The sequence below is a fragment of the Diceros bicornis genome, chromosome 22, assembly GCF_020826845.1.
Source record: "Diceros bicornis minor isolate mBicDic1 chromosome 22, mDicBic1.mat.cur, whole genome shotgun sequence".
Lineage (NCBI taxonomy): Eukaryota > Metazoa > Chordata > Mammalia > Perissodactyla > Rhinocerotidae > Diceros > Diceros bicornis.
In genome coordinates this window covers 23,443,147-23,466,934 of record NC_080761.1, presented here as the reverse complement: position 1 = coordinate 23,466,934, position 23,788 = coordinate 23,443,147, and the positions used below count along the sequence as shown (strand labels likewise).

Genomic DNA, 23,788 nt, shown 5'->3' with positions numbered 1-23,788 from the left:
GAGAAGTCCAAATTATAGGACATTTTAAGGGATGCATAGTGCTATTACTGGAGATATCGTTATTGTAGGCAATATGTACTAAACCATAGCTGAAGATTAATATTAAACAATGAATTAGGCCATTTAAATTTTTAGACCTATATTACATATTATTTCAAATGCCCAACATACTTCATACTTTTAAATCTTGAATGACCCAAATGCTTATTAATAATTATAAATTATGTAGACAGAGCATATTAATGAGATTTCACCATAAAAATATGATTAAGGGGGGTATTAAAGTCCTTTATGAATTTCAATAAATGTAATCCACAAGAACTGGCATGTGTTCCAAACTGCACTGTGTCGATCCGCCAGGCCAAGGAACACTCAATCTCAGTTTCTCCAAATAGAAAATACTGGAAGCTTTTCTAGTCTACCTCAAAGAAGAGAAACTAAAATGCTTACTGTACTTACTAGACTTCTTTCTAACCTCTGCTATATTTTCTTCAAGAAAAATAACACCAATGATGAGGAAACAGGCCCTTCATTTGTCCAACTTTTTTTTTGAGGATGTCTCTTTTTTGAGGATGGCTCTTATTTGCACTGAAGTTCTCATTCTCAAAAAAGGACTGAAAGACTGATACACAACAAGGCATCAAAGCATTCTTTAGAAGGCCCAGGACCCACTATGGTTACAGACAGGAAATCATTCCAAACACTCATTTTGAAAAAGGCAGCAGTCACAAGGGGAAAGGAAGTGGACGCCGTCAGAGGGGGCAGGTGTGTTTTGAGGCCAGCAGTGTTTTGTTTTTAATGAGGCACAGTTGTAGGACTACAAATGTGTGCCACAAGGGAACAGGACATCTGAGGGCTTCTTAATTCTTTTATAAGCATCACCTTGAAGGAAAAGAACATTTCGTTTAGATGTAAGTTTGGCACCTCTTTTAGGCAGAAAAGCTTAACGGGTTAGAATGCTTAAAAAGAATAATCCATGTGTGCCAGTTTAAAGAAGAAAATATTAAAAATAAACTCCACAAACAATTAGATAACATGAAAATAATGTAAAACTGGATTCCATGTTTTTCTTTCTTTTCCGGGAAGGGGCGAGGAGGGATGGGAAAAGAGCTACACTCTTGTTTCTTCCTTACTCTTTTGTATAATGTTGTGGTCACTCTCCTTTAATAGTTTCCTTTTCACTCGTTACACAAAAGCAAACGTGTGAGAAAGAATAGCCTCTTCTGGTATCTTCCCAGAGTACTCCAAGTAATATGGAAAGGAAGGAGGAAAAGATACGTGTGTCAGTCCTGCGGTGTCCTACTTAAAGAGGGCAGCAGTGTTCGGATATAAAAAGCCTTAATATGCTCTCTGTAACTATGAATCAGCTAATGCTAAAAAGTGTCGAGGTTCCATCTGCTGTACACCAGACCCATCCTGTGCCTGCTGAAGCTACACTCTCGAGAACGCTCTGTTCACCTTCAGAACAAACTGTTTCATCGGAATCCCTCGACAATCTTGGGACAAGCAAGGCGCAAGTCAAAAGCAGCCTCAAACTACCTTTGGCTACTCAAGAATAAGATGATTGAGAATAAGATGATCGGTAATCCCCTCTTACCAACGTCCAGAATGAACCTCAAAAAGTGTTTACAAAGCATATACCGACCCACACTGTGTGTGCCCGTGTACCTTAAACGGATGCAGGATGGGGACACACAGGTGAAGTCTTTCGAGTTTCATGAACTCCTGGGAAAGGGGTGGGAGGGACAGGGAAACAAAGTCGCTCCGTTGATTTTCCGAGGTCACTTCCAGGGACTCGCCCGGGAGCGCGTTCCGGTAGCGGACAGCGGGCCCCGCGGCGGCCGACAACGGTCCAGCCGCGACCTCGCTCTGTCCCCTCCTGCGAGGGGCGCGCGGGCCGGGCCCGCCGCCCGTGGTCCGCTCCAGGCTCGGCCCCGCCTCCCTCCGCCCGCCCCCGACGACCCCCCGAGGCGGCGGGGGCGCCGCCAGCGCGCGACTCACATGTGCGGGTTCCTCCTGAAGGCGTTGGTGATGTCCTTCACCACCCGCTGCACCAGCACGGCCACCTCCTCGCTCGTCTCGGCCATGTTAGCGGCGGCCGCGGCGGCCCAGGCGCGCCTCCGGGAGAGCGCCGAGCCGCCGGCGGGAGTTCCGCGGGGAGCGCGCGCGCGTGTGCGCCGGTTTGGCCGCGCCCCCGCCCCCGCCGCCGCGGCCGCCGAGCACTTCCGGGTCAGCCCGCTGGCGGCGCGGGCGTAGTGGTTGCCTGGCCTGGGGGGGTCTGGCTAGTCCGCGACTTCTTCTGAGGTTCCGTAACCGAGTTTCTAAGCGTCTGAGAAGATGTTGCAGGTTCATTTGGAAAGTTGCCTCAGGTCGCTGTTTTAAACATTTTGTTTTAATTTCTAGTCCCCTGGGGCCGAGGAGGAAGGGGTCATCAAGTCTCTCCCCCAGAGCCAGAGACCGGCCTGAACCCCCCGCCACCCATTCTCAGCTGTTCAGGGAACCAGCCAGGTCCCCGGGAGCTTCTGGAAGAAAGTTTGAGAGGGCGGGTCCTTTTGAGTAGTAGTATCTTGGATTTTTGAGAGCTTGTTCGCCTTACTTGCCCAACTGGGAGGATGAGTTGGTCCATGGACACTCGTGGCGGAGTGAAGCTCCGTTGGACCGTGTTGGTGACCTCGTTTTGTACCTGCCCTCCAATTTCGGCCTTTGAGCGGCTGTTATCAAAAAATTAATTTAAAAAATTTAATTAATGCATTAAAGGAAGAAAAAATAAAGGAAAAGTTATTTCCCACCTGGATATAGGGAGTAGAAGTGCAGAAATCTTTTTTAGATTTTCTGCTTCTTGTGTACTTCATTTGCACGTCATTTGGTGTCCTTTGAACGTTGTGTGTCGATTTTGGAGTTAAAAAACAAAGGCTCTGACAAGGTTTGCTCTTAATAGCTATTTACCTGGCTGCAAAAAATTTTTGTAAGAAAAACTAGCTTTCTAGTCCATTTGGATTTTGAAATGCCATAATTCAAATTTACATGTGTCAGATTTTTCTTCACTCTTCTGTGATAGAAAAATCTGGCTGCCTTTGGTTCAGTTCTTTTTACTTAATCCTTGAAATTTGTATCTTTTAAAGACTTTTTTTAAAGCAAGCTTATAGTGTGAACATATAATGTTCAACATAATGTGAACATATGTGGAGCATTTGAATTAGGGTTGATGATGGTGAAAGTAAAAACCATCCACTGGATGCAAAATTATAAAGCATGATACGAATTCTCAAATGGTTTGAGTTAGACAAGTCTTCTTCCTCTTCACTTAATCAAAGCCTTACATCCTTTCCTAATAAAAGTGGGAAGTAAATCCTGACTTCTGGAGGCAGAGCTCAAAGCAGCACACTCAGAAATAGAAAATTTTTTCAAAGATTTTATCTTAAAAATTAGTGTGATTTTCGTATTTCACTCTATTTAACAGGAAAAAACCAAACTTTGTCCCTAAATCCTGAAGTAAAATGGATATTCCAGAAAGATAATTCCTCTATATGATTCTGTATATGCCCTCCCCACATACACACACATGCATGCACACCCACCCTCTTTGTACCATTTAAAAGGCATGAATTATATGTCTCATGTTTCTTCTAAGAAAACACCAATTGTTTCACCCAATTTTTAAGGATCTGTGATGTTTAGAACTCAAATTTTTTAGAATTCGAGCTTATTAGAACTCGGATTAAACCCCTAATTTTGCAGATAAGGCAACTGAGGTTCAAAGAAGTTGGGAATTGAAATTCACGAGACTTTAATGTGTATATAAGAATAGGATATGATAAATTTAGCATGATTTTGCTGAAGGACTTAAAGATTTATGTTCAGGGATCTGCAGAATGCATTTACTGATAATAATGAAATGTTGTAAATAGCTTAAATGCCCAACATTGGGGATTGATTAAATTACAGTAAATCTATGTGAGGAATACTATTTAGTCGTTTAAAAGCACATAGTAGGGGCTGGCCTGATGGTGCAAGTGCACGTGCTCCACTGCGGCAGCCCCGGGTTCGCTGGTTCGGATCCCAGGCACGCACTGACGCACTGCTTGTCGGAGCCGTGCTGTGGTGGCGGCCCATATAAAGTAGAGGAAGATGGGCATGGATGTTAGCTCAGGGCCAATCTTCCTCAGCAAAAAGAGGAGGATTGGCATCAGATGTTAGCTCAGGGCTGATCTTCCTCACCAAATAATAAATAAATAAAGTAAAAGCACATTATAATTAGAAGAATACATACCAAACTCCTAGAGAGAAGTATATTTATAGGAGAATTTTACTTTCTAAGTAACACAAAAAACGAAACACAATTTTTGTAATTTAAGAAAAGTTTTTAGAAGTATATGTTAATAAAGACATGGATATATTTGTTACTTAGCCAACTATCTCTTATGCATATTAATTTTCTTAGGATGTATCTGATTTTTAAGTGACCATGCTTCTAATTATTGTTCACGTGGCTGTGAATGTATTTTAACAATCCTCCCACACTCCCCCAAAATCATGCTTTTCATATTTTAGAAGACTATTTGATGATGGGGGAAAAGGTAGACATGTAATGACAAAAACAAGTACCAAAACAGCATACAAGACAACCCTAATTTTATGTATACAAAATGAATTGTACATAATATAAATAGAATCCTATATATGATAGGTTCGGAGGATATAAACTAAAATGTTAACAATGGTTATCTCTGTGTGATAGAATTACTGGAGATAATTAAGACATAAATATACATTTGTTATACTCTTCTGGATGTTCCAAACTTTCTACAGTAAAAATCGAATGTATGTGTTGAGAGGCCTGGTAGGAAGGAAGACACCAAGGTAGTTTTAATGACAAGCTGAGCAATTACTGTTGTGAAGAATAGGAGATGACCTTATAATCTGTTTCTATCTTTGCTCTGTATTATTCTACTTATATCACTACGATGTGGTGTTTATTTACTCTGTTTATTTGGATTTGAAGTCCATTTTATCGTGGTAACATTATGCAAGATAGAGTGTAAATAGTACTAAACATGTTCTTACTGTGTGCTATCATTACCAAAAAAACAAGCTTATTTCCTCCATTAAAAAAAGTAAATGCTCAATTTTAAATGCTTCATTATAATATTACCATATGACTAACTATATACTTGCAGTATGCCAAACCTCAACCTTATCACTATCCTAAAATTTAAAATCCAAGAACTTACTAACAAAGACATAGAAGGGAAATATAATATTATCAAGAAGCCACAATATCAATATCTTTTTATGAATTCTTAAGAATTAAGTCAACAGGAGTACTGTCATCTTTAAAGTTTTTATTAAAGACCATTTCAAGAAAAGGAATAGAAATTAATGAATGAATTTAAAAAGATGTGCATTAAACTTAGGCAAGTTTTGGTATACCCTTTGCCTCAATGTGTGGGTTTATTTTCCCAAATACAAAACTTCATGTATAATCAAGAACTATCTTTTTAAAGAATCATGAAACCACCCATGAATGTGAATGCCATCTATTCTTATATTTAGTTGATATCTCTAGCACTTCATTATTCTAACTGTTGAGGAAAAAAATGAGAAAATGCTTGTGATAGCATCTTTAAACTGTGAAACACTCTACAAATTATTACTTATTTCTATGAATAAAGCATCATTATGAGTAAATCAGTTTTAAAACACGATAGTAAACTAAGACTAAGCTAAATACTAACTTTCAATATGAAACTTTGTTGTTTAACATTTCTAAACAGAATTATTATACAGCAATTACAATTAGTCTCCTAGTTAAAACATGAACTTTTTTTAACCTAACAAAGTAGTTAAATGTTATCAAGATACTAATCATGATGATAATTTTAAATGACCAGTTAATGCTGACGTTAGAATCCATGAGGATAAAAGAATGAGGATACTAGTTGCATAATATGGTTTTTGTTGCTGAGTAAGTAATGTTTTGGTTTTCTTGACATTTGATATTTTCGAAATGTCATCCTTTTCCTTTGCCCTCTTCTTCCTTCCTCCCACGGAGGCCCAGGAGACTCATGACGTAATCTTCAGAAAAGAACAGGAGAAAATGTCTGGAGAGAAAAAGACCCAATCCAGGACCTGCATACAGAAACAGCTAGGGAGATGGGTATGTCTCCATGATGCAATGAATGTTTCTCATAGTGTCTCCATGATGCAATGAATGTTGCATCATGTAAATATGACAATAATGAAAACCATAGATTTAGGTTAAAAAAATCATAGCTGAAAATTTAGAAAGGTAGTAAAAACTTCATTTTGATTACAGAAGAAGAAGAAGTTCAGTCTGAGACTTCTTCAGTAACTGCCTAAAAGCAAGACAGGGCTAGCCCTCCTGTTCTTTATCTTACTTCTTAAGTTAATTTTTCAACTGAGAAGTTTTGTAATAAAAATACATCTTATTTCTCAGTTTCTTCCCGTTTCTATGTTTTAAGCCATCTCAGAAAATCGTCAAAATTAGCATTAGGCCAAAATCACCCATAGAAAATGATGAACTTTCTTTGTTACATGTTGAATTATGCTCTAATTTGCAGTATAGTATTTATACAGACTGATAGTCTGAGTTTTAGGAAGGAATGCCAAAGAGTAACTCCTTAATTAGTGCTGACACTTTAATTTCTGTGGTAAGTCTCCCAAATCACCATCAGTGTGCAAAAAAGACAGTGCAAAAGTTAGTGCATTGGGTTTATAGGAAGAGAAGGCTAAGTACCACACCTAAGAGGATGGGACTGCAAGCAATTTTACTTATTCCACAAATTTTAATGATTGTTACTGTGTGTAAGACATTGTGCTAGCTGCTAGGTATACGATGGTGAGAAAGACAGACATTGTTCTGCTATCTTGTGGAACCTGCAGTCTGATGGAAGAGATATACAATATTCAAGTAAACAGACAAATATATAATGAAAAATTGTAATACATGACACGAAAGGAAAAGCAAGATACCACGATAGATGATAACAGTGTGGGAATAAGGGCATCGTTTTAGACAGTGTGGTCAGGGAAGCCTGTTTCGGGTGGTGATATTTAAGCTCCGACTTGAAAGATGAGAAGGAACCGGCCCTGTGAAAAGCAGAAGAGCCTCACCTGTAGTGCAAAGAGTGTGTGTGAAGGCCCTAAGAAGAAAAGAGCTTACATAGCATGTCTCAGGAATTGACAGAAGACCAAACTAATAACTTTTACTGACCTGACAGTGTTTTGTAAAGTGATTTCAGATTCAGTACTGCTGTCACCTGAATGTCAACTATGGGCATGATTGCCTAGCTCCAATTTTTTCTTCCTTTCTATATCCTCTGTGTTTTTCATTGTGCTACACTGAGCAGCTCACTATGGACAGCTCATGTCACATGGTTACGTAGTATCCCATACTTAGTCCTGAGAGCCCAGTAGCAAGCCCAGAACTGTTTCTCAAAAGGATAATATTTATCAAAAGAGGAAGGTAGGCTTTTGTTCAAAACCCTAAGGGTACTGCTATTACATTTTTAAAAATTTGCTACCATTGGGTCTTCTGGGTCACATGGCCCAAGATCAGCTTGCATGGAAGCTCTGGGATCCTTTCAAAACTGTGAGTTACTTAGTAAATTACTCAAACTAAAGCATTCAAATAGAGTATATGTGGCCTCCTGAATCCAAAGTGGCCCTTGTGTCTCTTTGTCAGTGGTAGAGTGTACAAGATGAAGCAACTTGCCCTTCACCTTGGTAGAAATATTGTGACATGTCCCAGACTACTGGACTCTTAGAAACTTCGCCATGGTTAAAGACCCTTGAATGTTTTCAGAGTTTATCTTTCATCCTCTGTCCTGTATGAGTTTACCAAGGCACATAGAGTATTTGCTACTTACTACACATGAAGTTGAATACCTCCAAAGGAAAAAAGGACTAAAACTTTCATTATACACTCATAGACTCCTGTATTTTTTCCTTGTAGCAGGTATCAGATGTAATTAACAGATGTCCAACTAGTTCAACATCTTTATCCTTCTATAGAATGTAAATTCCACAGGGGCTGGAACTCTATATATCCCCTGTAGTGCTGTGTCCCTGTACCTTGCCTTGGATATAGTGGGTTCTCAGTTAATACTTGAATGGATAGATGGATGAAAGGAAATGATGAGAAGAAAATAGGAAAGGATAGAATAGCCAACATGTAGTATAGATGTAATGAAGAATCAGTAGAGGAAGTTATCTAGGAATTTAGTCAGAGGCCTAATCATTAGGAAACTTGAGGCCATATTCTTGCAGTTGAAATTTTCTTTTTTTTTTTTTTTTTTTTGTGAGGAGATCAGCCCTGAGCTAACATCCGCCAATCCTCCTCCTTTTTTGCTGAGGAAGACAGCCCTGGGCTAACATCTGTGCCCATCTTCCTCCACTTTATATGGGACGCCGCCACAGCATGGCTTACCAAGCAGTGCATCGGTGCGCGCCCGGGATCCGAACCAGCGAACTCCGGGCCGCCGCAGCGGAGCGCGCGCACTTAACCGCTTGCGCCACCGGGCCAGCCCCTTGAAATTTTCTAAAAGATTGCCAGGAGCTATTGAAGGGGTTTATGCTTCTTTGTTGAAATCCACTTATTCTGCAAGGGTGCTCTCATTACTTAATACTTTGTTTAGTTAGACAAACATACATAAATGAGCACATACATACACACTTTGAGTTTTATCACATAATGAGAGAATCCATTTCATTTTTAATTTTGTTTTCCTAGCATCTGGCATATTACCTGAACATAGTAAGCACTTCAGTATTTGTCAAATGAACAAATAAAGGCCCAATTAAAATGCCAACTCTACCGTGAAGCCTTCTGTGATCACCCCAGCTAGAAATGCTTTCCTGTATTCTTGAACTCCATTGTACTCTGTGTGGTCTTTGCTTGGCACTTTTCGTGTATTGCCTTGTTTTATGGTTATTTATGTATATCTTTTACTAAGTTGGAAGGGGTTATCAACTTCATTTTTGTATCCCAACAACGTAGTAACAGTTTCTTATATGAGGCAGGTGTTAAGTACATATTTATTGAATGGAAAAAAGAAAATATATTTACTCTTTTGTTGTTAATGTTATGGATAGCAAAGAATTATGCAATGAGAATCATAATTCTTAAAGTTTATCATTCAGTTGTTATAATTTCCATAGATGTATTTTATTCTATAATTTGATGTTATTTTCACAAATTGAGTGGGTGTGGATGGTACAGGAAAACTTTTGTTTTGGAAAAAGTTATAAATCATGTAAGTCTTTTTAAAAACCATTTTTTAATTGAGATATCCCATACCATAAAATTCACCCTTTTAAAGTGTAAAATTTTGTTGTTTTCAGTGTATTCACAAGATTATACAACCATCACTGCTATCTAATTCTGGAATATTTTCGTCACCCGCTTCTGAATCTGGTTCTGATGCTAGCTTTGTCACTTCAGATTGGTTTTTTTTCTTTCCTTTTAGCATGCCTTGTAGTCTTTTGTTGAAAAATGGACATGATATATAGGATAATAGAAACTGAGGTAAATAGAGGTTTTTTTCTTTTTAATTTTAATTTTTTTTTTTTTTGCAGGGTAAGATTTGCCCTAAACTAACGTCTGTTGCGAATCTTCCTCCTTTTTCTTCCTTTTTCCTGCCCAAAGCCCCAGTACATAGTTGTGTATAGTTGTAAATTCTTCTAGTTCTTCTATGTGAGCTGCTGCCACAGCATGGCTACTGACAGACGAGTGGTGTAGTTCAGCACCCGGAACCAAACCTGGGCCACCAAAGTGGAGTGTGCCAAACTTTAACTGCTAGGCCATCAGTACTAGCTATGCTGAGGTTTTATGTTAATCTTGTTAGGAGCTGGGCTGTGTTTAATGTTTGCTATAACTATAGGTGCACAGGATTCAGTTTCCTCAGATGTACTTCTATTTTTTCTTCCCTGTTGTCTTAGATTTCTCTAAGAATTTCTTCTTAAATAGAATCTGTGTCTTGCCACTCTTTCAGTTGCAATCCACTGTTATTATACTGGAGTCCTATTGATATGATAAAGTGTTGTGGAGAGGAATTGTTCTGTAATTTTATGAGTAACTCTCAGTCTTTTAGTGGGCCTGATTCCTTGGGCTATGACCTTCAGAAGTGCTTCCTGGCTTTTTTCTTCTCTCTTAGGTGATATAGGGAGGATAGACGGGGGGGGGGGGTGTTGGCTGGAGCTGGCTGATTGCCCTTCCCTTGGTCATATAAGGTTCTGGTAACATCATTTCACTTGGAGTGTTGGCCCTTACTATAGAGAATTCTTTGGGTGTGTTTCAAAAACTTAAACCCTCCCTGTGACTACAATGGGAGGGTATTTTTGGGGGGTCATCATCATGAGAACCTGGTGGGATTCCTTGAGGTAAAACCCATAAAAGTGTTTGGGTTCCCTTAAGATTGGACCCCTAAGGAGGTTCTCAATCTTGAGCTAGTCCACGCTCAACCTACAATTTGTCAAGATTATCACTTCAGTGTTCATAGCAGATTAAGGCTCCAGGTAAGCTGATCTCAGCTGTAATTCTCTGTATTTGCCTGTCTCTCAAATTTCTGGGTGACAGTTTGGTCTGTAATTTCTGAGTGATTTTAATTCACTGATGAGTCTAAGAAAAGTCATTTATTTTCAGTTTGTTTATCTTTTGTCTTATTGTAAGGCTGGGAGTGAAGACTTCCAAGCTGTTTACATGTTGGATCTGAAACCACAAGTCCCCCAAACTTTTTTTTTTAAAGGGATAAATAGGACATATTTTAGACTTTGCGGGTTGTGTGATCTCTGTTCCAATTACTCGGCTCTGCTGTTGTAGCATGAAAGCAGCCATAGGCAATACATAAATGAATGGGAATCTCTATATTGTTTTTCTATTATTTCATTTATTTCTGCTCTAATCTTTACTATTTCCTTCCTTCTTCTTACTTTGGGTTTAGTTTTCTCTGTTTTTTCTAGTTTCTTACGGTGGAAGGTGTTAATAAACGAAATTCAACTGAGTAAATTTGAAGATCTAATTGACTTTGTTAAATGATTCATTAATCAGGCAGCATCTCATCTCACCAGCAGAAAAATACTCTGAGGGGTTACACAATGTGGAAGGCTTGTATAGTAAGGAGAGTGGGACAAGGAAAGGAAGTCATCAGCAAGGAAAACATGAAAATTCATTGGAGGAAAGTGAAAGTTCAGGTGACAACAGCTTCTCATTGGCTGAGCTGCAGCAGCTTCCATTGGCTGGGCTTGTTGCTGGGCAAGAAGGAAGTCTTCCCGCCTCCTGCTGGAGTAGTAAAGTAGTTACATTTCCTGTTAGGGAGTGCAAGGTACATCTGTTCCTGTTGGAGTCTGTAACTGATGCTGTAATTAATTGACACTGTAATTGACATCTTCCTGTTTGGGGTAATTGACATCTTTCTATTGGGGGTAATTGATATCATCCTGTTTGAGGTAACTGAGGACAAGTGGTAGGGTATAGCCTCCCTCTACAGGCCTTCCTGACTCCCATTTTAGTTGAGGTTTTCTTTATTAATTTTAACAAAGATTAGGTTATTGATTTGAGATCTTTCCTCTTTTTTATACAGGTATTTAGAGCTATACATTTCCCTCTAAGCACTATTTTAGCTGAATCCCATAAGTTTTGTTATGTGTGTTTTTATTTTCATTTATCTCAAGGTATTTTCTAATTTCCCTTGTGATATTTTCCTTGACCTATTGATTATTTAAGAATGTGGTAGTTAATTTCCACATATTTGTGAATTTCCCTAATTTATATCTGTTATGTCTCATTTCATTTCATTTTGGTTAGAGAACATACTTTGTATGATTTCAATAGTTTCAACTCTATAGATGCTTCTTTTATGGCTTAACATATGGTCTATTCTGGAGAATGTTCCACGTGCTCTTGAGAAGAATATGTATTCGGCTTTTCTTAGGTAGAATGTTCTATAGATGTCTATTAGGTCTAGTTGGTTTATAGTGCTGTGCAAGTTTTCTATTTCCTTGTTGATCTTTTTTTCCAGTTGTTCTTTTCGTTATTGAAAGTAGGATATTGAATTCTCTGTTATTGTTGAGTTGTCAGTTTCTCTTTTAATTCTGTTTGTTTTTGCCTCATGTAATTTGGGGCTTTGTTGATAGGTGCATATATGTTTATAATTATTATATCTTCTTGATGAATCGATCCTTTTATCATTGTAAAATATCCTTCTTTGTCTCTAGTAACAAATTTTGTCTTAAAGTCTATTTTTTTCTGATATCAGTATAGCCACTCCAGTTGTCTTTTAGATACCATTTGTGTGGTTTATCTTCTCCCATCCTTTTCCTTTTAAGCTATTTATGTCTTTGAATCTATGTCTTGAATCTAAAGTATGTATCTTATAGACAGTATTTAGTTGGATTATGTCTTCTTTAAAATAAAATCCATTTTTGGCCGGCCTCATGGCTTAGCAGTTAAGTATGCGCGCTCCACTGCTGGTGGCCCAGGTTCAGATTCCGGGTGCGCACCGGCGCACCGCTTCTCTGGCCATGCTGAGGCCGTGTCCCACACACAGCAACTAGAAGGATGTGCAGCTATGACATACAACTATCTGCTGGGGCTTTGGGGGGAAAAAAATAAATAAATAAAATTATAAAAATAAAATAAAATAAAATAAAATCCATTCTTCCAATTGCTGCCTTTTAATTGGAGATCTATTTATATTAATGTAGTTACTGATAAGGAATAATTTATATCTGCATTTTCCTATTTTCTATATGTCTTATGTGTTTTTGTTCCTCTGTTCCTCCATTACTGCCTTCTTTTATATTAAATAGATATCTTATAGTGTACCATTTTAATTACCTTATTATTTCTTTTATTGTATTTGTTTTTTGACATATGTTTTTTAGATTTCCTAGGATTACAATTAAAACCTTACCTTATAACAATCTAGTTCAAAATAAGAACAACATAATTACAGTAGTATACAAATACTGTATATAATACTGTTACTGTCATACATATTCCATCTTTATATATTGTATGCCTGTCAACACTGATTATACTCATTGCTTTATGTAGTTGTTTTTAAATCAGATAGGAGATATAAAAAGAAGAGTTCCAAACTAAAAAATATATTTATACTGCTTTTCATATTTATCTATTTAGTTACCTTTACTAGTGCTCTTTATTTATTCATGTGGACTTAAGTTACTGTCTAGCGTCTTTTCATTTTATCCTAAAGGACTCTCTTTGATATTTCTTGTGTGGCAGTCTGCTTGTGATAAATTCTCTCAGTTTTTTATCTGGGAATGTTTTTCCTTTATTATTATTTTTTTTTTTGTGAGGAAGATCGGCCGTGAGCTAACTTCCGATGCCAATCCTCCTCTTTTTGCCGAGGAAGATTGGCCCTGGGCTAACATGTATGCCCATCTTTCTCTACTTTATATGGGATGCCACCACAGCATGGCTTGACAACTGGTGCATCAGTGTGTGCCCAGGATCTGAACTTGCAAACCCCGGGCCGTCAAAGTGGAGCGTGCACACTTAACTGCTATGCCAGCGGGCCAACTCCTGTTTTTCCTTAGTTTTTGAAGGATATTTTTGCTGGATGTAGGATTCTTGGTTGATAGTGTTTCTTCCAGCACTTTGGGTATGTCATCCCACTGCCTGCTGACCGCTATTTTTTTTTTTTTTTGAGGAAGATTGACCCTGCACTAACATCTGTAGCCAATCTTCCTCTTTTTCTTTTTTTCTCCCCAAAACCCCAGTACATAGTTGTGTATCATAGTTGTAGAGTTGTTGCTCTTCTATGTGGGATGCTGCCTCAACATGGGTTGATGAGCAGTGAGTATGTCTGCACCCAGGATCCAAACTGGTGAACCCCAGGCTGCTGAAGCAGAATGCACAAACGTAACTGCTACACCACGGGCCGGCCTCGACCTCTACGTTTTTTGATGAGAAATCCTCTGTTAATTCTATTGAGGATCACTTGTATATGATGAGATGCTTCTGTTTTGCTGCCTTCCAGTTTTTCTCTTTGTCTTTTGACAATTTGATTATGATGTGTCTAATTGTTGCTTTCTTTGAATTTATCGTACTTGGAGTTTTGTTGAGTTTCTTGCATGTGTTAATAATTTTCATCAAATTTGAGAAGTTTTTCAGTCAGTATTTCTTCAAATATTCTGTCTGCCCCTTTCCCTCTCTCTTTTCTTTCTAAATCACTCTAGCAATGTTAAATATGCTTAGAATTTTAAGTTTCATTATTACATTTTTTATTTCTAGAAGTTCTTTTACAAATATGCTAGGTTTCTTTTTAGAGTTACCTGTTCCTCTCAGATACTTTCAGGGTTATCTTTTTATTTGTGTAAGCAAATAGCCATAGTTATTTTATAATCTGTATCTAATATTTCCAATGTCTGAAGTCTCTGCATATCTGTTTCTTTAAATTATTGTTTTGTTTGTTTCGTTCATGATACTGTTTCCTTGTGTGCTTATTATCCCTGAAAAAATAATTTTTGGGGATTCTATAAAGCCTAGGAGGAAGATGTCTTCCTCATGGAATGATTTACTTTTGCTTCTGCCAGGTGCCTGGTACACCACCAGTCTGTCACTACCTTAAAACCAATTCACAGCTTAGGTTTCCTGAATATGAACCTTTAAAAAATCTGTCTTAGGGCCATCCCATAGCCTCAAGTTCTCAGGATATTTTTCCTTTACTTTCTCATCCTCCGATGTTCTCTAGGGTGCTACAAGTGGGGGTGAGGGGTGTGGGTGTGTGTACATCTGGTTCATCCATATTCTAATCAGTGTGTCCCTTTCAGATCCTATTTGATTCCTCATCTGGAGATGGCACTTGGCTTTGACATCTGTTCCTATTGCAGGTGAGGCTGCCAAAACCAAAGGACATTCACCTGGATCAGTACATGTCCTCAGGACAAACGCGGCTAAGGAGTTCCACTTAGCTATCTGGGTTTCACTTTTCCTTAGATTTTTGACCTGTTGGTTTCTAGTCTTCTGACAGCTCTTCAATGCTTTGAGGAGATGTTTAACTAGCATTTAACCAGCATTTTAGTAGTTTTCAAGTAGAATATTAAATTGAACAATCTAGCCCACCATTACCAGAAATAGAAGTCTGCAAAGCTTCTTTAAGGATAAAACTATAACAATACTACCTGAAATCTTCTCTTATTATATATCATAAGAGATAAAGATTGGAATAGAAAGTTAGAAAGACATTTTTTAGATTTTTGAATTAATCACAAAAAGTCTTTCATTAATACATGTTTAATGAATCACTTGCTGTTTTGAAGAAGACTGGGTGCTGAAAGGATACAAAATTTTAAACAGCACAAATATTTTCATTAGGCAGCTTTTTTTTTTAGTAATTTTGAAATTGCAGTGTCACTTTTAATTAAGTTACCTTTCAGGATTAACTCGTTTACAGGAACAGTTATGCTATCTAACCCTCTTAAAATCTCAGTGTGCTGTGGGCCTACTGTTAGGATAAAGAGGCCTATGGCATAGGATTGCATAATTACACTTATTTAAATAGGTTGTTTTATTAAACAGGTTATTTTATTGAAACAGTAAGTTATTAAACAGTATTAATTAGTTACTTATTAAGCAGTATTTTATTTAAACAATAAATTTGTTTCTTATTGCTTTAGGATGGCTACAAACCAAGTTTCTTTTTTTCACGTTTTAGTTTTGCATCATATATAAAGTAAGTATTAATTTTTTTTTTTTTTTTTTTTAGTAAGTATTAATTTTTTACACATTCTTCAGGGACCCTACATTTTATAGACAGGATTAATGTTTTGGGTTTTTTTGTGGTCTTTACTATCTTATATATCTGCCAAGTTTATAGAGCCCTAGTGTCATTCAATACAATGGTTCATTTGAAGTATATGTGAAAAAGAAACTTGGCATAAAGCCACAAATCACTAATTGATGTATTTTTAACTTTAAAAAAGAAAGTATGGTGTTTACCACTAAGAAACCTCAATATACATTACACTAAGAGTGCAGAGATTTCTACTCAGAATTCATACAACAGCCCTTATTGAGGTGTTTTTGGATATGTTAGATGTAATTCACTAATCACGAATTAAACACAAGTTGATTTTGTGTGTGCATTGTGACAGCATATTTTATTTGCAGAAAAAATGTTTTATTCTTAACAACTTATGGGATCATGCAAAAATCTTGGGCAATAAGTTAATATAGATGTTTCTTTGCTATATAACTTAATAAATATAAGCAATGATTTAGCAACTATAGAGTTTTTAATCCAAGTAACCATTTATTAGCTATTAATGAGGTATAAGAAGGAATGTTAATTGATTTATTTTCTTAAAATATGTTGCAATATTTCATTAAAGGTATAATGAATCATTGTAAAGAAAACTGTAATGTAGAATTCTGAGATTCTTATTTCCTTATTCCATTTTAGGCTGAGTGACAAAAATTACCATCAATACATGCAGTGTTGCTCAGATATTTTAATTATGTTTTGTCTTGTTAATTCACTTAAATTTGTTTATTTTATAGGAAGCTAATTCATATGAAATTTATTATAAGATAGACTTGAAGCACGTTCTTAACTTCTATTTTCTGTTTTATGAAAGCCTATATTTTTACCATGCTAAATTGCATTATGCAATTGTAATTTCTTAGTGTTATAAAGAATGTAGTGAGGTTTAGCTGTCATATGGTACACTGGTGAAAGTGGCCTCATGGAAATGGTGTCATCCTGGTTCTTGAGTGAAAGAGAAAAGGAACAGACAGGAAACTTCTAATAAGAGTATAGAATTTTTTTTTTGTTGTTTTCGGTGAGGAAGATGGGCCCTGAGCTAACATCTGTTGCCAGTCATCTTCTTTTTGCTGAGGAAGATTAGCCCTGAGCTAACATCTGTGCCCGTCTTCCACTATTTTGTATATGGTATGCTGCCACAGCACGGCTTGATGAGCGATGCGTAGGTCCGCACCCAGGATCTGCACCTGCGAACCCTGGGCCGAGGAAGCAGATCACGCAAACTTAACCACTACACCACCAGGCTGGCCCCTAGAGTATAGAATGTTTTTGATAACAGTTTACTAGAAAAAATCTATAGTTTCTATAGTTTAGTTATAATGAACAGGAATTACTAATATTAAATATAGTGTGACTTTTCAAAAATTTTCCTTCCTTTTGCCACTTGACAGCAAAGAAATGAATATTCAACTAAACACATAAGCTATTGTGTTCATATGTAACTTATATTTTTAATGTAAGATGGAAAGCTGGCTTACAGCCACTTTATTAATGCACAAAAATAGTCTTAATGAATCCTAAGAAAATCATACAGTCTCATGAATATTATTTGCTTGAAAATCTTCCTGTATTTTATAAACTCTAGTTAAAATGACTTAATGTGTTACTTGAGGAAATTTAATGCTGTGCTATTGAATATGTTCTTTATATGAAAGTTCAAGTAAAAGACTAAAAATGCATTTCAGTTAAAATGGTTTTATATATTCTCTCAAATTTTTGACAAGATTTAATTTTGACCAAGAGTAGTTCTGACCACATTACACTTCAGGGCCCTCTAGTAGTCCACATTAATTTACATCTGTGTCAGAGTGAGTTAGGTTTCTCATTGCCAACAGACCATAACCCAATAATAGAACCAACTAATATAAGCTATCTTTTAATCATTCTTTTCATCATTAAAATCCTTAGGTAAGTCCATGAGACAGTGCCAACTCAATATCAATGTCAAGAAAAGATTGGCTCTTTATTACTGGCTCTAACAGAGCTGACAACTTTCTTCCATTTCAACAAGAAAAGTGTTATTTCATAAATATGTTTTTACTTTCGGGAAAAATGAGTGAAGCCATTTTAGAAATTAATTTTATACTCTCTTTAGAACTTAAAATAAATTAGTTATCTAGGAAGAGTCAGTCTGACTAGTGATAAACCTAAATTGTAGAATTAATTTTAATGTGATTTTATGTCTTTCAAGTACCCTATATTCAATAGTTGGAACTATTAAGTAAATATTTTTAGCTTGATTTAATAAAAAGATGAGGTATTTATGGTTAGCAGCATCCATCTTCACATCAACAGTCTATTTAATGAAGCATTTCAATTGAGCAAACATTTGTTGGGTAATTGCTATGTGCATGGCCTGTCCATAGAGGTGACAAAGATGACCAAAACATAGACCCTGCTCCCAAGAAACTTGTTTTCTAAAGCAGATTAACCTTATTCACCTGCCTTTTTATTTAGATGCAAATCTAATTTGCATATTGAGACTTTCTTTTAAAATAGAACAAATGAAAACTTTTGTTTATCCACTCATTAAAAGATCAAAAACGCTCTATCAGTATCATCCTAATAAAGGAGATGTAACTTGTTTAAACAAAATATATTTCAGGCTTTTATTTCAGAAATTATATTTGGAAAAATCTAAACTGCTTCCTGACACCTTTTTGACTATGTAAATAACTTTTTCATTTTAAATTATAAATCAGAATTGGAACTCAATGCCATGCAGTTTAATTCCTTTGTTTTTAAGAGGGAGTTAATTGTATATTATTAGCAGCCAAATGTAGATTTTAAAATTAAAATGGCTTTAAGAAAATCTAAATTTGTTGTTTTAAATTCTAGCACAGGGTTTTACAAGCAAGTTCTCAGTCCATTCCTATATATTGACTTTAAAACAAGAATTTATGTTTCTAGAATAAGTAATCTTCTAGCCTAGGATATTTAAAGCTTCCAAGAACTGATAGAAGAGAAAGTTTAGAAAACAATTTACTTTATTCTGGATAGCTGTTTCCTGGTAGATAGATTGGAAACCGATAAGTTATCTGGATGGGGAAACTGGGTTTCTTAGTTCCTAGACTCTTCCCTTTTCTGCTAGCATTTAGATTGTCTCTGCTGCAAGAAAAAGACTGGAACTAACAAGCTCCATGTAGTATTTTGAGACATCATTGTGTGTGTGTGTGTATCTATCTATATATTTTAAGATCACTTATATAGGAGACAAGTCTGTTTCATGCCACTGGCCTTCAGTCTTCCATACTTGAATATGGAGAGAGAATGGAAAAGGAGATTAGAGTTGAAAGTGTTTCTTTCCACACCTTATTTCTTTAATTTCTCTTTTTGTTTCTAAAGGTTGCATACAAGGCAAGCTGTGCAAACACTAAACTCTGAAGAAAGCACAAAGTGAAGGCACTGGAACATTTAATAGGCTGTTTTGAAGAATAATCTTTGTTTATTTTTCCAAGTTAATGACTGATTGATTTGGTGGTGCTGGTTGGATCATCACACATGTTGGGTTCCTGACCGTCTGTCAGATTTTCGAAATCATGTATTAATTCAACAGATATTTGTAGAGCACCTGTTACGTTCCAGCCACCATTCTAGGCACTGGGGACCCAGTTCTTGTGGAGCACATAGTCTTATAAGTTTTCTCACCTGGGTGTTTTTTCATTACTCTATGAGATGTTATCTACCTCTTCCCCCATTGTTTCAGTTCATTTGCATCCATTTTCCCATGTTAGGATCCAACATGATTTTGTAGACAACATATAGTTGGGTCTTATCTTTTTATCCACTCTGACAGCCTCTGTCTTTCAATTGATGTATTTAGACCATTGACCTTTAAAGTGATTATTGATATAGTTAGATTGATATCTACCATGTTTGTTACTGTTTTCAATTCATTGTTCTGGTACTATGCTGCTTTTTTTGGTCTTTTCTTTTTCAGTCTTCTCTGTTGTTGTTTTTTTTTTTTGTGAGGAGCTAACATCTGCCAATCCTCCTCTTTTTGCTGAGGAAGACTGGCCCTGGGCTAACATCAGTGCCCATCTTCCTCCACTTTATATGGGATGGTGCCACAGCATGGCTTGACAAGCGGTGCATCGGTGTGCACCCGGGATCTGAACCTCGGGCTGCTGCAGCGGAGTGCAAGCACTTAACCGCCACTCACCTGGGCCGGCCCCTGTCTTCTCTGGTTTTAATGGAACATTTTATATAATTCTATTTTCTCTCCTCTCCTAGCATATTGTATTCTTTTGCTAGGGCTGCCATAAAAAAATACCACAGACTGGGTTGCTTAAACAATAGAAATTTGTTTTTTCGCAGTTCTGGAGGCTACAAGTCCAAGATCAAGGTGTTGGCAGGTTTGGTTTCTTCTGAGGCCTCTCTCTTTAGCTTGCAGAAGGCTGCCTTCTCACTGTGTCCTCACATGGCCTTTTCTCTGTGCATGCACATCCCTGGTGTCTCTTTGTACATGCAGATTTCCTCTTCTTATAAGGACACCAGTCAGATTGGATTAGGGCCCACCATAATAATGGACTCATTTTAACTTAATCACCTCTTTAAAGGCCTTATCTCTAAATATAGTCACATTCTGAGGTACTGGGGGTTAGGGCTTCAACATATGAATTTGTGGTGGACATAATTCAGTCCATAACACGCATCAATTATACTTCTTTTTTAACTTTTTTTGCTGGTGTCCTAGAGTTTGCAATATACATTTACAACTAATCCAAGTCCACTTTCAAATGACAGTATACTGCTTCAAGGGTAGTGCAAGTACCTCATAATAGTGTATTCCCAGTTCCTCCATCCTGTCCCTTATAACATTGCTGTTATTCATTTCATTTATCCATAAGTGATAATCACCTACTATACTGTTGCTATTATTATTTTGAACAAACTATCTGTTAGATCAATTAAGAATAAGAAAAATAAAAAAATTTATTTTACTCATATTGCTTCTCTAAGGTTTTTCCTTTCTTATGTAGATCTGAGTTGCTGACATATAATTTCTCTTCTTTCTGAAGAACTTCTTTTAACTTAACAAACTCCCTCAATATCTGTTTATCTGAGAAAGTTTTTATGTCTCCTTCACTTTTGAAGGGTAATTTCACTAGATATAGAATTCTAAGTTGGTGGTTTTTTCTTTCAACACTTTAAATATTTCACTCCATTCTCTTCTTGCTTGCGTGGTTTCTGAAGAGTAGTCCAGTGTAATTCTTATCGTTGTTCCACTATAGGTAAAGTGGGTTTTTTTCCCCTGGCTTCTTTCAAGATTTTCTCTTTGTCTTTTATTTTCTGCAGTTTGAATATGATATACCAAGGTGTAGATTTTTTTGTGTGTTTTATCCTGCTTAGGGTTTTCTGAGCTTCCTGGATTTGTGGTTTTGTGTTTGTCATTAATTTTTTAAAATTCTTAGCCATCATTACTTCAAACCTTTTTTCTGTTCCTTTCTCTCTTTCTTCTCTTTCTGATATTCCTATTATGTATATGTTATTCCTTTTGTAATTGTCTCACAGATCCAATGTAACATTCTAACATTTTGAAATGTCCAAAAAATACTTTTTCTCAAGAATAAAGGAAAATCAAAAGTTGGACTTAGGAACCATGGTTCTACTTCATTTGTTTATTCATTTATTCATTCATTCAACATATATTTTTATTGAATGCCTACTTTGTGTCAGTTCTCTTAGTGCCTTTATTTAATAACATGGTGTTATATGTATTATGTCCCTTAAGTATTTCTCAGCAGTGACAACTTCATCACTTTGGTGATGAATAAGGAATTCATAATTCATTCTTTTGTTGTTCATTTCCGGGATTTAACAGAAACCAGTGGAAGAAAAAAAGCGTGTAAAAGCCTGCAATGACATTTTCAGCTTTTATACAGAAAAAAATAGATATAGAATTGATGGTATTACTATTTACTATTACTGCATTTTGCTTTTGAAGGAGAAGTGACTGTATGATCATCAAAATCCATCAGAGGGGCCGGTCCAGTGGTGTAGTGGGTAAGTTTGCATACTCCACTTCGGCAGCCCAGTGTTCGCAGGTTCAGATCCCGGGGGTGGACCTATGTGCCGTTCATCAAGCCATGCTGTGGCAGGCGTCCCACATATAAAATAGAGGAAGATGGGCATGGATGTTAGCCCAGGGCCAATCTTCCTCAGCAAAAAGAGGAGGATTGGCAACAGATGTTAGCTCAGGGCTAATCTTCCTCACCAAAAAAAAAAAAAATCCATCAGAAAGTAAAAAATAAAAATGACTATGCAACCTGTGCAGGTTACACACAGTTTTGTTTATGGTGAAGACCTCCAATGAAGGTGAAATATGTTTATGTATTTTAATGATTTAACATTAAAAGGGACCAGTTTACAAGAAGAAAATTGACACCACCACAGATGGCTTTATTTTACCCCTTAAACAGGGTTCTTTTTGCCATATGGAGAATCATGCATGAACAGCAGCTCATTCTTCAGTCTGTAATAGTCCTAACGAAAGGGAAGTCTCTCTCTCTTTTTTTTTTTTGTGAGGAAGATCAGCCCTGAGCTAACATCCAATGCCAATTCTCCTCTTTTTGCTGAAGAAGGTTGGCCCTGGGCTAACATCTGTGCCCATCTTCTTCTACTTTATATGGGACGCCGCCATAGCATGGCTTGACAAGCAGTGTGTTGGTCTGCACCCAGGATCTGAACCTGCAAACCCTGGGCTACCGAAGCAGAGCGTGTACACTTAACCACTGTGCCACCAGGCCGGCCTGACAGGGAAGTCTTAACAGGAACAATATGTATTAATAAAGAACACAAACACAGAATCGCTAAATATTTTGATTTACATTCTTGGCTCCACATTGCTACACTGGGGGAGAATTTATTATCTGTGACTATCCCTCTGTTCTGAGGGGGTAAGAAATAGTATGCCTAAGGATGGTTCTCTTTGTGGCCATGAAAAGGTAGATTACCATTCTAGTGTTGTACTTTGCAAAAGAACAGCCGTACAAATTCAGGGATATCTTGTGTTATGTAGTAGAATATCTCTGAAAAGAAAGGTTGTATATAACTCAGCCTTTACATATTGAAAAACATCTTAAATGTACTGTGGAAGAGCTAAAAACAACCTGTAATGAGTCCTTTTGCATTCTATGGAATCACTAATAATTTCTCTTCCTGTGGGCTTTGAGTTTTAAAATTATTGATACTATGTGCAAAGCATTGTATTTTATTCAAAGATAAGTTACTCCACATAACAGTTATTTTGTATGAGTGAGGTTTACATTTCTAAATTCTAAGATTGGTGAACACTGTTAAGGCATCTATATTTACTGTTCTGAAGAATTCAGGCTCTGGAGGCAGAGTGCTTGGTTTTAAAATCCAGGACCTACAGATTACTAACTCTGCGACATCTTCTATAAAATACCTCAGTTTCTTCTTCTGTAAAATGAGTGCAATACTTCAAAGATTTATTGTGCATTTATTGTGCAACTAAGACAATGCATGGAATACTTAGCACAATACAGTACCTGGTTTAATACATGTTAATTACTCTCATTTGCCACATAGTTTGAAGTGAAAAATACAGATTGGAGAAAGTATTATCCCATTGGTATTTAACAATATGCATAAAATATATTTTTCTACTTTTAATTTTTTAGATTAGAAAAGCAACAACTGCCTATGGTACATACAAAATCAAAAACCTAGTACAGAAAAGTTTAAATTAAAAGTAAAATCTTATGCTGCAACATGGATGAATCTTGAAAACATTTTGCTGAGAAAGAAGCCAGCTACAAGGGACCACATATTTTGTGATTTCATTTATATGAAATGTTCACAATACAGAAATTTATATAGACAGAAAGTAGATTAGAGATTGCCTAGGGTTGGGGAGGAGATAAGGAGGATTGGAGGGTGAAAGCTAAAGGGTCCAGGAGTTCTTTTTGGGGTGATGAAAATGTTCTAAAATTGTGGTGATGGTTATATAACTC

The 23,788-nt window shown here is 36.8% G+C and overlaps 1 protein-coding gene and 1 long non-coding RNA gene across 8 annotated transcripts in view; one reads left to right on the top strand and one right to left on the bottom strand.

The window, feature by feature from the left end:
* The window catches only part of PTAR1 (protein prenyltransferase alpha subunit repeat containing 1), a 76,585-nt gene extending 74,472 nt beyond the window's left edge, over positions 1–2,113 (bottom strand). For all 4 annotated transcript variants that reach the window (XM_058565697.1, XM_058565693.1, XM_058565694.1 and 1 more), the window contains exon 1: positions 2,002–2,113. In XM_058565697.1, coding sequence (XP_058421680.1) covers positions 2,002–2,087 — 86 coding nt within the window. In that variant the 5' untranslated portion in view covers positions 2,088–2,113. The remainder of the gene's footprint in view (positions 1–2,001) is intronic.
* A 128-nt stretch (positions 2,114–2,241) lies between these two features.
* Positions 2,242–21,386, top strand: LOC131420014 (uncharacterized). 4 transcript variants are annotated; one of them, XR_009223437.1, is made up of 5 exons: positions 2,242–2,369; positions 6,059–6,157; positions 14,818–14,877; positions 15,664–15,719; positions 19,155–21,386. It is a non-coding gene; the product is annotated as an uncharacterized LOC131420014 (long non-coding RNA). The 4 variants fall into 4 exon arrangements; XR_009223435.1 differs by having other exon boundaries at positions 6,053–6,157; XR_009223436.1 differs by adding an exon at positions 10,981–11,342 and having other exon boundaries at positions 2,242–6,157.
* The last annotated feature ends 2,402 nt before the right edge of the window (positions 21,387–23,788 follow it).